This window comes from Sinohyriopsis cumingii, chromosome 4 (assembly GCF_028554795.1).
Source record: "Sinohyriopsis cumingii isolate HCF-2022 chromosome 4, ASM2855479v2, whole genome shotgun sequence".
Taxonomy (NCBI): domain Eukaryota; kingdom Metazoa; phylum Mollusca; class Bivalvia; order Unionida; family Unionidae; genus Sinohyriopsis; species Sinohyriopsis cumingii.
Window position 1 is genome coordinate 46,685,529 of NC_142964.1, and position 16,286 is coordinate 46,701,814.

The window sequence follows — 16,286 nt, forward strand, 5'->3', positions numbered from 1 at the left end:
CAGAAACACAACCTCAGATTTCTTCTTCTTCTTAGCATCCGTCCGTCTACGGTAGACGATGGCGTAGCTCCAAATTAAGCTTTAGTTTATCCTTCTTTCTAGCTCTATTTTCAGCTTGTTTTATTTTTCTTTCTCTGCGTTTCGAACTTCCTGCCTGATAGCTAGACGCCGGCTGGAACGGTTGTTTGCACAGTTCTCCCAGTCGTTGACGTTGATGTTTGCCGTCTTCATATCCTTCTTGCAAACACCTTCGTAGCACAGATGTGGTCGTCCAGTTGGTCGTGCACCTTCTGCTAACTTCCCATATAAAAGGTCCTTAGGAATGAAGCCTGAGTCCATTCTCTTGAAATGGACAAGCCAGCGAAAGCGCCTCTCGCTTTTCTTTCTCTGCGTTTCGAACTTCCTGCCTGATAGCTAGACGCCGGCTGGAACGGTTGTTTGCACAGTTCTCCCAGTCGTTGACGTTGATGTTTGCCGTCTTCATATCCTTCTTGCAAACACCTTCGTAGCACAGATGTGGTCGTCCAGTTGGTCGTGCACCTTCTGCTAACTTCCCATATAAAAGGTCCTTAGGAATGAAGCCTGAGTCCATTCTCTTGAAATGGACAAGCCAGCGAAAGCGCCTCTCGCTTAAAATGGAGAACATGCTGTTCATGTTGGCGCGTTCTAGAACCTCTGTGTTGGGTACTTGTCCTGCCACTGGATGTGCAGAATGCGATGCAGACATCTCAGGTAGAAGCTGTTCAGTTTCCTCTCATGTCTTGCATAGGTGGTCCATGTTTCGCTGCTGTAGGGAAGTGAGCTGAGCACGCAGGCTTGGGAGACCCGCGGCTTGGTCTTCTCGGTAAGGCTGGGGTTGTTCCAGACCCTCTAGTTAAGTCTGGCCATCACTGCTGCTGCCTTGGCAATCCTGCCATTCAACTTAGAATCAATGGAGAGTGAGCTGGAGATGTTGGACCCGAGATATGTGAAGTTCTCGACAACTTCCAAATTGTACCCATCGATGGTGAAAATGAATTTGGAGTCTGCGTCGAGTGCCATGATGTTCGTTTTATTCAAACTGATGGTCAGTCCAAATTCCTCGAGAGGCGGCATACCAGCTGCTGAAGTCCATTTTACGTGTGTAATGTTAAGGCTGTATCGTGGGCGAAGAGCAATTCACGGATGAGTACCTCCGTGACTTTTGTCTTAGCACGGAGACAGGCGATGTTGAACAGCTTGCCTTCAGCCCTATTATGGATGTACACTCACTTGCTGAAGTCCTTGAATGCGTACTGGAGAAGCATGGAAAAGAAGATGGCAAAGAGCGTCGGCGCAAGGACACATCCTTGTTTGACTCCCTTGATGACTGCGAAGGCTTCTGATGTTGCGCCATTGAAGCACACTGTGCTGTTCATGTTCTCGTCGAACAGCAAGCAGACGTGGGGGGCAGACGATCTTATGCAGGAGTCCGAAGAGTCCACTCCGACTAAGTAGGTCAGACGCCTTCGTCATGTTTATGAAGGCAATATAGAGGGGCATCTGCTGATCGAGACACTTCTCCTGCAGCTGACGTAGTGAGAAGATCATGTCTACAGTTGACCTGCTGGCTCGAAATCCACACTGGTTCTCTGGGTAGACGCGGGAGGCTAGGATCTGCAAGCAAAGTGTCACTGACATATAGCTCGAGATTCTGCTCAACCCATCATTGCAGTTGTTCCCCTTGTCTGTGATGACTTAGCCCGTCTTGGACTTGAGGGGGTCGGTCTTGTAGTGGGGTGGGCATGTCGCCTTCTTGATACCCTCATACATCTCTCATGCATCCCCGGTGTCTGCAGCTGTCTGTAGTCTGTTGCAAAGGTTCATCCAGTAGGTGGTGGCACAGCGGCGGTCGGTCTTCTGGGCGTTGTTATTTGCAATCCTGAGAGCATGTAGTGTTCTGGGGCTAGGTACAGCCTTGTATGCCATGAGGGCCTTCCTCTGTGCCTCAATAACGGGCTACATCCCCTCCCAGTTTGCTTCATACCAGTCAACATTCTTTCGCTCCCTCTTTCCATAAGCTGTGATTGATGAATTGTACACAGTCATGGATATGAGACCCATTTGAGTCAATAGTGTCATCAGGTGTTACTTTGGTGAGGGCTTCCCGCAGTTTGCTGATGAACTGCTGTGTTTTCTCTGGGTTGCTTGCACAGCAGGTGTTGATGCGTGGGTGACCCTTCTTTTCGGCATGGTCCAGCTTCTTGGGTAATATTTGCAACTTGCTGGCCACGAGGGAATGGTTTTTATCCCAGTCGGCTCTGTGGTAGCTGCGGGTGAGGAGGACACTGGCCAGATATGCATGCCTGGTGATGACGAGGTCTAGATGGTGCCAGTGGCGTGAACGTGCGTGTCTCCATGACACCTGGTGGATCTCCTTGCATTTGAAGGAAGTGTTGGTCACCCATAGACTGTGGGTGACCATTCTAGTTGATCTTGCCTCTTCCGTAAAAGCCGAGACAGGTGGATCAGACCACATGGTAAGTAAAGACCTTCATTGTTGAGGTTACTGGATATTGCCTGATCCAAAGCCTCATAAAACTTGTCTTTCTTCTCGTAAGTGGAGCCCTCTGTTGGGATGTACAGGCTGAAAATGTCGACCGGGTCTAAGGATGTTGACAGCCGGAGGGCAAGGATTCTCTCAGTACCTGATGACGGAGGTTCAATGAAGGATATTAGCGTGTTGAAAGCCTACACCATGCTGCCTAGGTTCATCCGAGGGCTTTCCATGCCAAAAGAACGTGTAATTGGCTTCCCTGATGGTGCCGCTGACAGCCAGTCGGGTCTACTGGAGGAAAGCGATGTCGATGATCAGTGGGAGAGTTCTCTGTCAATGACGGCAGTCTACCGTGCATCGTCGATCTGCTGTATATCAGCGGTCAATCCAGGGCACATAGTCTTGATGTTCCAGGTTGCCAAACGAAAAGTTGGAGTCTTCTTATTTCTTCTTTTAATCTTTCGTGAAGCAGGCAGGCCATGGCTGGCAAGACCGTACTGACTGGGGGCTGCCCAGCTTGAGGCGGGCGGTAGCTGTCCAGTGAGACCTGGTGATCTCTCCCACCGTCAGAAGTAACTCCTGGCGCCAAGCTCTACGACAATCGAGCTTTGACTTAGAACCGGTAAACTGCTACTTCTCGTGTTGTACCGACGCCGTACGACAACGCAGGAGTGTCCTCTCCAGTGGAGCTATGAAGGCTGGGTAGGGTGGTATGGAGAATCAGCTGTTGTCCATGGAGCATATCCCACCTCTCCACGCAGCTGGTGTGCCCAAGGGAACGACGAATGCCGATACAGCTTGGCACCAACGGCATCGCAGGAGTTGCCGGAATGCCGTTGAAATCAATGTCAGACCGCCTTAGGGACTCCGTCTCTGGATTTTCTGTCGGGGTTTACTCAATTTGCCTTTCCCATGACTGGGTATTGCCACAAGGCAGCAGAGGCTTGGGATCGGAGTTTTCCTTCTCCTAGATGAGCTACCATCCAAGGTTTACGAGTCCCATGTACCCGAAGCAACTGGTGTTAAGGCACCAGTGGCCCGCCTTCACTCCTTCTCCTGTTAGTGGAAAACGTGGTCTGCCGGACTTCAAATCGAAGCCACTCGCGAAGGCCAGGAGTAGGATTTTAGTTGACAGAGGCCAATCAGGTACGAAACCGTATGGAGCTTTTCTGGAGGATTGGGGAGCGTGTCTCCCACTCCCACTGTTAGTATTTCAAACTATTATAAACGTAGTTTCTAAAAACATTCAGTTTTAAACTACAATTGAAGCTTATCATTAGATCTTTGGACATTCCTTGGTAAATGACGATAATACAAGAGGAGATTTTCACTTAAAGTACTGATTTAGGTTTACTGGAGACCCTGTTCTGGCCAGAGCTTCCAATGTTTGTGTCACCGTCCCATTTAACAAACTGATATAAACAATTATGTACTATACATTAGTTTATGCTGATTTCAGTGATAAGAACGAGAGAGCACAAATGGACGATTGCCTTTGGGTACCTATAATATCGAAATGTTCAGCATTGGGGAATTGAAAAGATTCGATGTTCAAATGTAGTAAATGTACTTTGAAATGACTCGATATGACATCTTTAAGAGGTCACATTTCTAAACGGGTCACAAGACTATTATCCTACTTTAACATATATGGCCTCAAAAAACAATTACATTAAAAGAAAATGGAACGGATTTACCTGGTATTTATTAACCTCAGTAATGCATCTTTACAAGTATATATCGTAGATTCATAAACGGCATAGTGTCGGATATAAAAAAATTACATCTGTACAGAGGGTCAACGGCGCACTACAGTCATACACCTTTACCTTTCAAGATGGATTTAGTGATATTCTTTTTGAAGCTATGGAAACATTTTATGTGACGTTTATTCAAAGTGTAGCACACACATAGCGGAAATAACACATTGTCATGTTCGTGGTAATAGTACCACAGCTTTAATGCATATATATATATATATATATATATATATATATATATATATATATATATATATATATATATATATATATATATATATATATATATATATATATATATATAGATAGATAGATAGATAGATAGATAGATAGATAGATATATACATATATACATATATACATATATCTAGATATATATATATATATATATATATATATATATATATATATATATATATATATATATATATATATAATATATATATATATATATATATATATATATATATATATATATATATATATATATATATATATATATATATATATATATATTGTATTAGAATAAAATTGTTGGGCATAAACACCCTTATGATTAATCAAAAAGGTAATCGAATAAAACATCGCTTTGTAGAGGATTCAAATGTAAGAAAATTTCTGATGACACTTATTACCGGGGCATTCGCCGTGGTTTGAGTTGAATGTATGGCTAATGTTCATGTTTTACGTTATGACCTAGATTAATCATTCGCCAGCTTCTGTGGCAACATCCAAGGCATAACCAGAAGTGAGTTGAAAATCCATAATTCTGGGTCTGACGTTGACACATTTAATTTTCATAGTACTAACCACGTAATAAAACGAACTGTTAAAACCAATGTCAACTCCGATTTTCGTGGCTCATATCGCATGCTTAAAACCTTTTGGTACTTCTATATCCCACTGTAATCTCATTTCTAAATTTTATACCTGTATATTCGAGAGTATTAGAGGACATTCACCAGATTATAAACGGATGAACGCACACTATTCCTAGAGAGAGATCGCCAAAACGTCTCCATGTCAGAACTCTTTAATGAAGGGATGTAATGGCCCATGAGAATAAGTAATATAAAAGCATCTTACGGAGTGGTATGTAGTCGCCTCTCTCCTTTATGTAATTACGAATTCTAATAGAACATACTTTTTTTATAAACCGTAGTTACTGCTGAAACAGATCCCTAATCAGAAACAAACAGCGATTGAAATCAAGCCTTCTGTGTAGGGTTTCAGGTATTTCAAAGTTTGGTTACAAGATGTTCAAAGACAATAATGGCTTTTAATACTGCCCATATCTGTAAGGACCCTCCAATTTGTACGATTGCTTTTAACAAATCATGCGGTTGTGGGACAAATGTATCAATACGTAGAATCTAACCAAGAATGATCCATGTTATAATCATTTTAGGGGTAAACTGCAGGATCCAGATTCGGGCTTAATAGGTAAACTCCTAATGGGCCCTATCATATCTACTAGACATTGAGTTCCAGGCTTCTCGAAATTGGCGAAACTAGTTTTCTTATAACTTTACCTACTGTTGGAATAGATCCCTAACTAGATGCTGTTCAAGAAGCATTGAAATCAAAATCCTATAATACCATCAATCCACATTGTGCCTTTTTCATGCCAGGTACCCATAGATTGCCCATTATTTTGTCGATGTCAACTGAAAATTTCTTACACTCATAAATATTACAAATAATTCTCCTCTATACACAATATGTCTTCAGAAGAAAAATCTCCGATTTCATATTCGTAAGGATTTATGTCTCACAAATGCATGAGTAATTAATACATTTTTTGAAGCCGAATACTAATATTTCATGCCACACACTGCATAATAAGACTCAAACACATAACACAATTAATTAATCAATTAATTAATTTCAAAATACTGAAACTGTATAACTTACAATATCATGAACTCTTCCTCCTGTTTAGGGAAAATTGCAATAACTATTCTGAAGAGTGTTCAGACTTTGATGTAGGATATCTTTTAATAAGCAAAACCTAAGTGGTAACCAACTGCTTATTTTTTTCGGGAATAGGCGATACTAGCCAACTGGATATGGTTAAGGTATAAACATTTAACTGGGTGTGAACATGGTTGAATCTGTAATAAGGAATAAGAAGAAAGTAACCAACATTCTTTCAGTCTAGGACAACAAACCACCAATGTTTTAATTTAATGAATAAACGTTTCCATAGAAAATAAGTAGGAACTATACGTAAAAACACAAAATCAAACGATGCGCGTTTATGTTTTGACACTAGTGACCGTCTAACGACATGTGTGGACTTTAGGTTAAAGAGCTGAACTATATACACCCTAAAGTGAGTCAAAACATGCCAAAGTCATAAATGCAGTGATAAATAATATAACTTAGGCACTAACCCTTTTCGAAGTTTTCTTTTTCTTTTAGATCCTTCTTAACTACTTCCCAAAGACAAATGACTCGTATCCCGCAGTGATATTTGCAAACGTGTACATGCTGTGCCCTAGAACACGTTTGCTCTAGTAGTTTCTCCCAGGCAATATTCTAAGGCTCTAAAACAAATATACTGATATTATTTGTTTGTTACTTTTTTCAGTTCTCCTGCCTTGTCTAATTCATTTTCTAGTCGAGTGGTTTGGTTGTACATCCTATTTACAAAGATTAGTGTTTTTTCCTTCAGTTTCAAGACAAAATAATCAATACTTAATTTTTTTCCAAAAGGTCAGAGGCCTTTATTTTCATTTCTTGTATCAACCATTTGTTACATTTTTACATTATCTGGAAGAAATGTAGTCAAACACTGAGAGTCAAAGCTTGTATACAGTTTGCTAATTTTAACTTGTATCATACCTATATCAATTGGTTAAACTCGCATCATCTAATGCTGGAAATCTGGGACAGAATGAACAGTACTTGGTCCTTGTTACTGAACCGTTACCGTTGTCCACATCGGTTGAACATAAGTGGCTTGAGGATTTCGTATGCCACTATTGTCTGTAAACGTATTTCTTCCATCATATGGGAAGGGAGAGCGGTGTCCATCGACGTGTTGCAGTGTGGCAAGTTTTGCATTAAGAGCAACATTTCGAGCAGCCTTCCAGATTGCGCAGACTGCAAAACTTATTGAGCTGAAACTTAGGATGCCGTTGAAAACAGCCACGATTACTGGTACGGCGTCAACCTCTCTTGAATAAGGATATGTGTACGTGTCCATGGGTACGATAATTGATATCATGAAAATTGGGAAAACGGCCATGAACCACAGCATACATAGGATAAAGTTAAAGTGGACCTGCAATTATATAACATATGCAATAAATGAGAAATATCAAAAGCAAATCAATACATCGTTCATCCCCAGAAGACGTTCAATTCAAATAAATTGTTTCTTTTATAACCATGTGTAACCTTATACAGTACATACTAAAACATTAAGTGGTCAATAAATGTGATACATAATGCAGATAAAGCTCTGATATTTTAATCAACAAAAGTTGGAAATGAAAGGATGGAAAAGTATAACCCATCTTATAATAATGTACCCTAAATATAATATGTCTTATTTTCAACACTTCATACATAAGTTTAGGTACTGAACATAATGATTTCTTCTGACTAGAACTTGAAAACTGAATAAACTTGTACATGTTTGGTTTATTCCAGAAGTTCGTTTTCATTAACTTTATTCTACAGACATATGGTAGATACTATCCATAGCTGACCCTAAAGACGTCTCTGAGCCATCTAGGGTGACAGCATTGTCATTACAGTGAAATAATATATTATGTGTTTTTAAATTTAATTCTATTAATAGTTGGATGTTCTTAATCGAATGAGTTAGTATCTCCGCACATAAGGACAAAAGCTCGGTGGAATGAGATCACCTTGTCTAAATTAATTCTTGATTTTAAACCACGGTTAATTATTTTCAGTTACATTGAAACTTTATTTAATATTTTTATCAATCGGTTTGAAACACCTTTGGAAAGCGTTGGTAAAAATTAGAAGCTTTTAATATCATTCAATGAAATAATATAAAAAGCAACATAACCAAACGCTTTCTAAACATCGTTCAAAAGAAGAAATTCAGTTAACCTACATGCTTTCGATTAACAAATAATGTCATAAATAATACGGATATTCTCTCTTATTCATATCTCGTTGATAACATTTGTTTTGATTAGTACTTGCAACTGATGGAAGTTTATGTTGAAGTCGATTTTCAATGCATTATAAAGCTAAATAGCATTAATTTATTAATAAATAAATAGGTCTTCTGCTTTTAAAAATTGTTGTGGTTTATCTCCTTCTGAGACGCATATAATAGCACATTTCGACTGAGTTTATGATTGCTCACCATTATTGAGGACAAAATGACTCGCGTGTACAAAATAGTCACTAATATCTCCACAAAGGACTTTCAAGAATCCACTTGTATTCGATATTTCCATCGACTTTCATTAATAGTTAAATTTTACGATCTGCTGTTGATTTAGTTAGTGTAAGTCTGTCATTCGTTAATTTTAATTATGTGTGATGTAAGTTAAGAACATCTGTAATTTTCATTAAAACTACAAAGGATCATCTGAGTCGATATGGTGATTGAAGACTAATTTATTCATTGTGTAATTCAGTTTCCGTTAGGATTTCTGACTCATGTTTTGTGAATGCTCCGTCTCACTAAATTAAATTTAGGACTTTCTTATTTGTAGAGATTCTATTTTTCAAATTATATAAATATCTTGAAACCATTTAAAAAGCTTCTGTCTTAATTGCAGTATATTCCACTCTGTCTCCTTTAGAGTTCTTGACAAGGACTTTCACTAAATGTCACGTTATCATTTCTAATTAATGTAATATACTTATATTGTTTATCTGTTCTTTAAAAGTAATATCGTTTGCAATTTTATCTTAATGTTGAGTTTTTTGTTCTTTATTTTAAGTATTAGAAACATAGTTTAATTTCTTATTTATAAGAAAAACTATAGAAATATTTAATCTTTAAAAGAGAAGCTAATCTCAGAAATTGGAGTTAGTCCTATGTTACAATCTGATGCAAGAGACATAGTTTAATTGAGTCTTGGAGTCGTTAATTGAATCCTTCACATTCGTTATATAGACTAACGTCTTCAAGGAATGATGGTTTTACTTCTAAAAAGTTATGTGTTGTTCTGTTTTTGGAAAACTGAGAGTTGTTTAGACTCGAGTATGGTCAGTTTTATAACCTTGTTCTATATATTGTATATACAATAGCTGCAACCCGTCTACTGGTTGTAATAGAATTACAGATGGATTTGAAACCCGAAGATGACACCGATCATAATGTCTAGTGACATATCATCAACTTACAGTTTATAAATTCTAAGTGTCATAAAACAGAAATTATATGTGTCAACATGTTTTAACGTACCCGGCGAACAGTTCCACGTAGTGTGAAACAAACACAAATTCAAAACTCCCTATCATAGTAAGCGTTGATTGCAAATATTATTGGATTCCTTCACATCGTCACAGCTGACACTTAAGAATATTTAAAGTTATATCGCGATTTCCTTACATTTAGGAAACAGAATATTGTATGACTTTATAAATTTATTCTTTAATCTAACTGTAATTAAGTCTTCCGTTGCATACGTTGCATAAAATGTGCGTTTGAAAGAAAATATTATTGTTATTTTTTATTGGTACATTTTGTTACACAATCCTTTTTTCATACACGAGATCTTTTATTTTCGAGGTCGTGCTAAAAGAGTTCCAAACAATGTCTTTCTTCAGATCTACGATTGGTGGGTGTTATTTAGGTTTGTGTGTATTCAGATTGGCCTTACTTCAGACATACAACTCTCGAAAGCCTGTTTATTGTTCATAAATTTTTTATATGAATTATTGCACATCCGGAATAAAGAATTTTAAACCCTGGCTCATTTTCATTTCCCCACTTTCAATAACTGCTAAAGTTCGTGTGATTCCGACTATTCCAAGTTAAAATCTCGATAAAATTGGAAATAACATTTCTAGCAGCCGTTGGCTGTAGGAATCGCGTTGTTATCCTAACACCATATATAACGAATTGTCGATATTGTACATCGAAGTCGCATAGAGGTATGCCAATATTCTCTACACTGTGCTATATGCAAAAGGACACCACTTACTTTCATTGATGCCACAAAATAGATGGCGTTGAAATTATAATTGGATTAACAGACTGCAATCACAGTGTCTAAGTCATAAAGCTAATTTTAATCCTGGCATAATGTGATTCTTCTTTTGTCTTGATCGATGGATTAACATCTTGCTTCTTTCGAAATTGCTCTGTAAATGTCACGTATATGCATATCAGAAATCGAGCTAATTCTCTAACACTTTATGTATCCGATTAAAAACAAACATACATCAGAATATAATTATGGTCAAATTTGTCACCACACGCAACTGGGGACATATATAAGATTCAAAATTGTCCAAAGTACAACGAAAAGTATAAATATCATTCTCCTATCTTCGTGCACTGCTAGAGTCTCATCACGTTATTGTTGGATAAAGTGGACTGAGTGTCAATGAATGACTATTAAGAAATCTTTTCGATTTTTGGAATGTGATAAACCACGCCTCGAATAAACTGAAGTCGTACAGTTTAGACTAGATGATGTAAAAAGAACTAGAGATGAAACCGTTAAATAACTCACTAGTAGTGACCACTATCAAGGCTTAAGACTCGTCATAGTTGATTATACGATATGAATAAGAAAGAATATTAATAAAATATAATGTACAATCTACACAAAAGGCTTGACACTGTGGATCAAAGGCAGTGTAACAATAGGATGAGGTATGTAATCGTTGATTTCTTTCTACCGATATTATATCCGGTATATATTTCCTTTTATTATATGCATTGTAACTCTTAATATCTACATTCTAGTGTACTATTAGAAACATAAATATTACTAAGAGAGTTAATGCCTGTTTGTGGAGACAGATGGACTGTAATTGGCCAGCTAGATGTTATGGTTAAATCCAAATTCATCCTGTATGTATAGCTTTAATATACAATTCTGCTTGCATAAGTATGGGCTCTGAGTCAATCCAACCTAGGGAGAGAGAGAGAGAGAGAGAGAGAGAGGTTTCTACAGAATCGGAATACGTACAAGAATGTGACGCAGGTTCTGGTAATTGCATTGAGATGCAATCCAGAAGATGACGAAAACAAATGCAGGCAAGAGGGGCTGAAAAAATAGATTGGCAAATTTCAAGATTGCCTGGAGCTAAAGTAGGTATTGTAACATGTAGCTCTCATTCTGGTACAATACCTAATGCATACATATAAACAGTTACAATATACATACGTGAATACATTCATTTAATGCATTATACTGCAGTAATATGAAACCTGTTATGCATATCTATATCGTGTCTTTACGTTTTGTCCGCGATTCAGGTTTGTGCAGGTTTTTCCTAATTGACTTTGACATGTTTCGAAGTAGCAAAACAATATATTTAGTAGAATCTGAGTTTGAGGTCAGTAGTTTTGCAGTTAAGGTAGGATTTACCTTAATATAATAATAATAATAATAATAATAATAATAATAATAATAATAACAATAATAATAATAGTTAAATAATTATATTTTGTGATAGCCCATGCAATGATGATGACAATTTCTTACCGACAGGTGAACCAGCATCAGAAAGATATGCGACGTTGCTCCACAAATAATGATGCCAAGAACTAGATTAACAACTTGGATTATGTGATGTGCCACTATCACATTCTGTAGTATGCGATTCACTTCCATATCCGCTCCTAATAAAGGAACGAAAATGTTTAACAAATGAAAAAAGACGACGTTACCAATTCTCTAACGGCATCAGATATACTATCTTAATATTGTGAATCATCGTTATCACAGTCATCGTGAGGATAGGAGTTACTTTGGAAATTGTCATAATAAGCATTTCTCGCACTTATTTTGTCAAGAAAGCAACTCGAATGATACACGTCAAGATTATAAACTCTCTGAATGAGCATCTGGGAAACACACAATGCACTTGCCTGTTCGTGTTGATGTTTGTGATCGAAGATTTATTTTGAAAGTGAGATCGAGCTTCATGAGTATTTAGACAGCAGAGACAGTCGAAGTCACATAGAATATGTGATCTCTTTTAATAATTAGAAATAGTATCCACTGAGGTATGATGACAGGGTACCGTGAGTAGCAAATCACAGTGATATAATCCAGGTATTATGTCTTGGAATAAATTCATAATAATCCCACAATAATATTTCAGTCCAGTCAAAATACAAAATAATATCTCCGATCATTCTATGTTGTCTACTACTGGAAACAATGTTCAGCCATTGTGAGCTAGGAAACAGTGGGATCTGGTTCCAACTATAGTTAAATTGCGTGTAAGCACATCGAAAAAATGGAAAGACCAATCTTTAAATCGCATATGTGAGCTGGTATAGAAACAAATATTCCGAAAAAAGATAATAAGACTAACGTAGTCTTTCCCTGGTGCGAGTAGTCGATAAGGATGTGATCATTTTCCTGCGAATACGCTACTAATTGGAATGCTAAGTAAAACATTGTTTTCACTCATTTAATTGTATGGGTCTATATTTATTTGAAGCTTATATGACATTTTAGGAAAAGTGTCCATCATACTTGAAAAGTATACTAAAGATAGTAATTCAATCCCATTTTCTGTGTCAGGTAAATCTGCGCCACTGTAACATAATTTACAGATGTGAAAGGAACATACCAACAAAAGCACGTGTTTATAAAAAAAATATACTCTTAGAAGTCAAAACGATATTTCGACGTTCTCATGAAGATTCCACCTAACACTTGTGATTTACTGCATTCCATATATGGTTGCGTTTACCTATAAACATTTAAGTACTTTTTTTGAGTATACCACTTCTCCTAATCACCTCAACATATTTAGATTTAAAGATATTATCGACAGAGATTTGGAATCAAATAATTAAGCACGTACATGCCTTCCATGATTTATGTTTGTACAAATTAAAACAAATAATTGCGTGACAAGTTCTCTTCTAATGATTTTCTGTTTCATATTAACAGTTTAGTGCAAGAATTTATATAGGTTAATGATTATGGCAATTATTTCTATCTCTTTCATATTTGTTTAACAGAATCTGTTAACTTCGATTTCTTGCAGATATATTTGCATAAAAGACGAAAGTGTGATCATTATATGGCACTTAAGAATTATAACTTTCAAGCGTTCATGCAAACAATTCGTTTTTAACTTGACAATTTGACTATTTGAAAATTGTAGGCCACATTTAATCAACCTCCTCTTTGTTTCTTCTTACGTGCTTGAAGTGCGAATCGTTTGGTCTATTCTCTACACGGACGAATATAAACAATGTTATGGAACATCACATCATGCTCACTTGTAACATGAAAATAAAGCTGAACATCCTTGACAAAATTGTCCATACTTACGAAGTTGGTCATACTGGAAGCTCATGGTGGTAAATATTTTAATTCAGTTGTTCCAATCAACAAGTTAAAAAGTAGATCTGTAAAAATACAGAAATTCGCATATTATTCTCTAAGATGAATTATTTTTATTTTACAAAATTCCAACATTGGTAAATGCGATTCGGTCTATTCATTAGTGGATCTCACTGCTACATCAGTTTTTAAAAGGTACAGAAGAGACCACATACATTGATTTTCTAGGTACATATATGACCTATCAAGTTACGCGAATTGAAAAGAACTTCTCCATTTATGCTCTGTTTGCACGCTACTTCTCGGGTTAAAATGCATCTGCCTAATTAACTGCAACGAATGGATATTGAATTTAAGGAAAATTAACTTATATTTCGTCATCTGTGTATTTTTATCTAAATACACTGATCGTTCATTTTAAACAGTTTGAATGAAAGGTTGTTAAACACTGAATACTTCTGTGCGCGTATTCTTTTGTGATTTTGATAAAGTTTATCAGTTTTGGGCAAGTGATTGCACACAAAATAAAAGCCAGGATAGAAAAAAATAATATTTTATATTTAAATCAGTTAAGAATTTCAAACAAATTTCCGCTTTAACTCAACGATACCGTTGTCAACATGATACACTGGCCTTTTAAATAAGCACAATTTCTGTCAAGCATCACCATAAGCTACATTACAGTATATATGCTTTTCGACCTGCTGCTAGCGAGGACGGAATCAAGTTGTTTTATTCTCAAAGTCATATTTTTCAGTTCGATTTTATAACTGCTCTCAATGAACCAATTCGAATTTCTTTATAACCCTAAATACAAAGATGGCTGGCAGCCAATATCAAAATGACATCATTTCCGTTCTACTACTGAACATCTCATTATACGAATGCATTGTTTTAGTATTATAGATTGGTGAATGTGACCACAAAATGAAATAATGTCACATCCACACAATTTAAACCTTTTTGGAATGAAAGAATATGAATACACATACCTTTATCTTCTTATTTCGGCAATCGCCTTCATGTAACTGTGCAACTCACTACTGTGTATTTAGAATGGATAGACCAGGAAGAGGCCCAGTAATATTGGGAATGAGAGAGTATTACATAAAAAAATCCCGAAGATCGCGTTTGGTTTTTGTGTGAAATTTAATTGCACCTTGGTTATTGTATAATTTTAATTTGTTCGCTCCTTTTCCGAGACGCAGTGAAAGATCGAAAGACAATAATGTGATTTAGTTTAAATATTCTACCTTTAATGTACCTCAAATCCATGCTTAATCTCTTTAGACCCTCCGTATAACGTGGGAAAGTTATCGATTTAGAACAGGCTAGATGTAAAGCTGGGTATTGTAGTTTGTACTGAACGAGAGGAACATCTACCTAGAGACAAAGATATGTGCTAATAGTATTTGGAAAGCCAGATTTCGTGTTATCTTTGAAGCGCAGAACCATAACGGGGTAGGGGGTGGGGGGAAACACTGAGTTCCTGTCAGGTTTGGAAAATGATATACCATCTTGTCTACATATTTAGTTGATGTCTAAATCATATTGAGTACTTTTCAAGACTACAAATATTGTGATACATATAATTGAACACGTATATCTTGTGACGCGACATTTGTTTAAAGTAGTCTAATCTGCCCTTATCATACTTACAGTGAATGATTGCTCCTTACGACGCCTTTTGACACGCATGATAAAGTACTTCTAACGAATATTTATTTGAACAAACGTCAGCATCAAGCACTATGTAAAACGCAATTGACATGACAGTACATATTTGATCAGTCGGTCGTAAGCAGAATGCACATACATGCGTATGTATTCCCGACCAGCTGCCACGTTCAGCAGTTCACAACACAATCCTAATTACGGAACGTGCTTTCGGACCAAGAACATATTCTCTAATTCGGATCGCTTTGAAAATAGACTCGGTATCTTTTTTCTCTCGAGATATGACTTACATTAGCTGATGAACACATGTTTTATATAAGGTTTTGGTATAGTATATCAACGGCAGTCGTGTAACCCATCCACAAAGAGATTATAACACTCCGCTCTGCTTATAAAAGATGATTTGACATTGGCTGTTGGAAGGTGGTTTGAAATTGACTGCTAGATAAACGAGAGGTCTGACCATGAACTTGTTTGTACCTCATAATATCCCAAAGAGACCCGTGCAGGCATATGGCATTGATTAGATCTATGTTCCCGACTGCAGGAATATTAAATCATGTCTCACCCACCCCGTCCCTTCCCTGCCAGAGAAATATAGAGGTCGCATTTTGACACTGTCTGTCCGGAAAACAGTTTTTTTCCCCCAGATGTGATTTACAAGATGTCATCTGCCCATACAATACCAAATGAACATTGTTTCACCTTATATGCTTGTTTCTCGTTAATTTTTAACTGCGTGGCGCAGCCACAAAATTGATCCTGTTTTATGCCGTTGTATGTTCAGACATGATTACAAAATTTGTTTTTTGATTTGTAATGTTATGGATTATTTAATTATGATAA

The 16,286-nt window shown here is 37.0% G+C and overlaps 1 protein-coding gene across 2 annotated transcripts; it reads right to left on the reverse strand.

The window, feature by feature from the left end:
* Positions 1-6,979: 6,979 nt before the first annotated feature.
* Positions 6,980-15,443, reverse strand: LOC149801098 (uncharacterized). 2 transcript variants are annotated; one of them, XM_089955134.1, is made up of 5 exons: positions 15,423-15,443; positions 13,752-13,828; positions 11,940-12,076; positions 11,421-11,498; positions 6,980-7,564 (listed from the first exon to the last, which is right to left on the reverse strand). In XM_089955134.1, exons 2-5 carry the CDS (start codon positions 13,774-13,776, stop codon positions 7,196-7,198), a joined length of 609 nt encoding a protein of 202 aa, XP_089811260.1. In that variant the 5' UTR covers positions 13,777-13,828; positions 15,423-15,443; the 3' UTR covers positions 6,980-7,195. The 2 variants fall into 2 exon arrangements, with proteins under 2 accessions (XP_089811260.1, XP_089811259.1); XM_089955133.1 differs by lacking the exon at positions 15,423-15,443 and adding an exon at positions 14,756-14,877.
* Between the last annotated feature and the right edge of the window lie 843 nt (positions 15,444-16,286).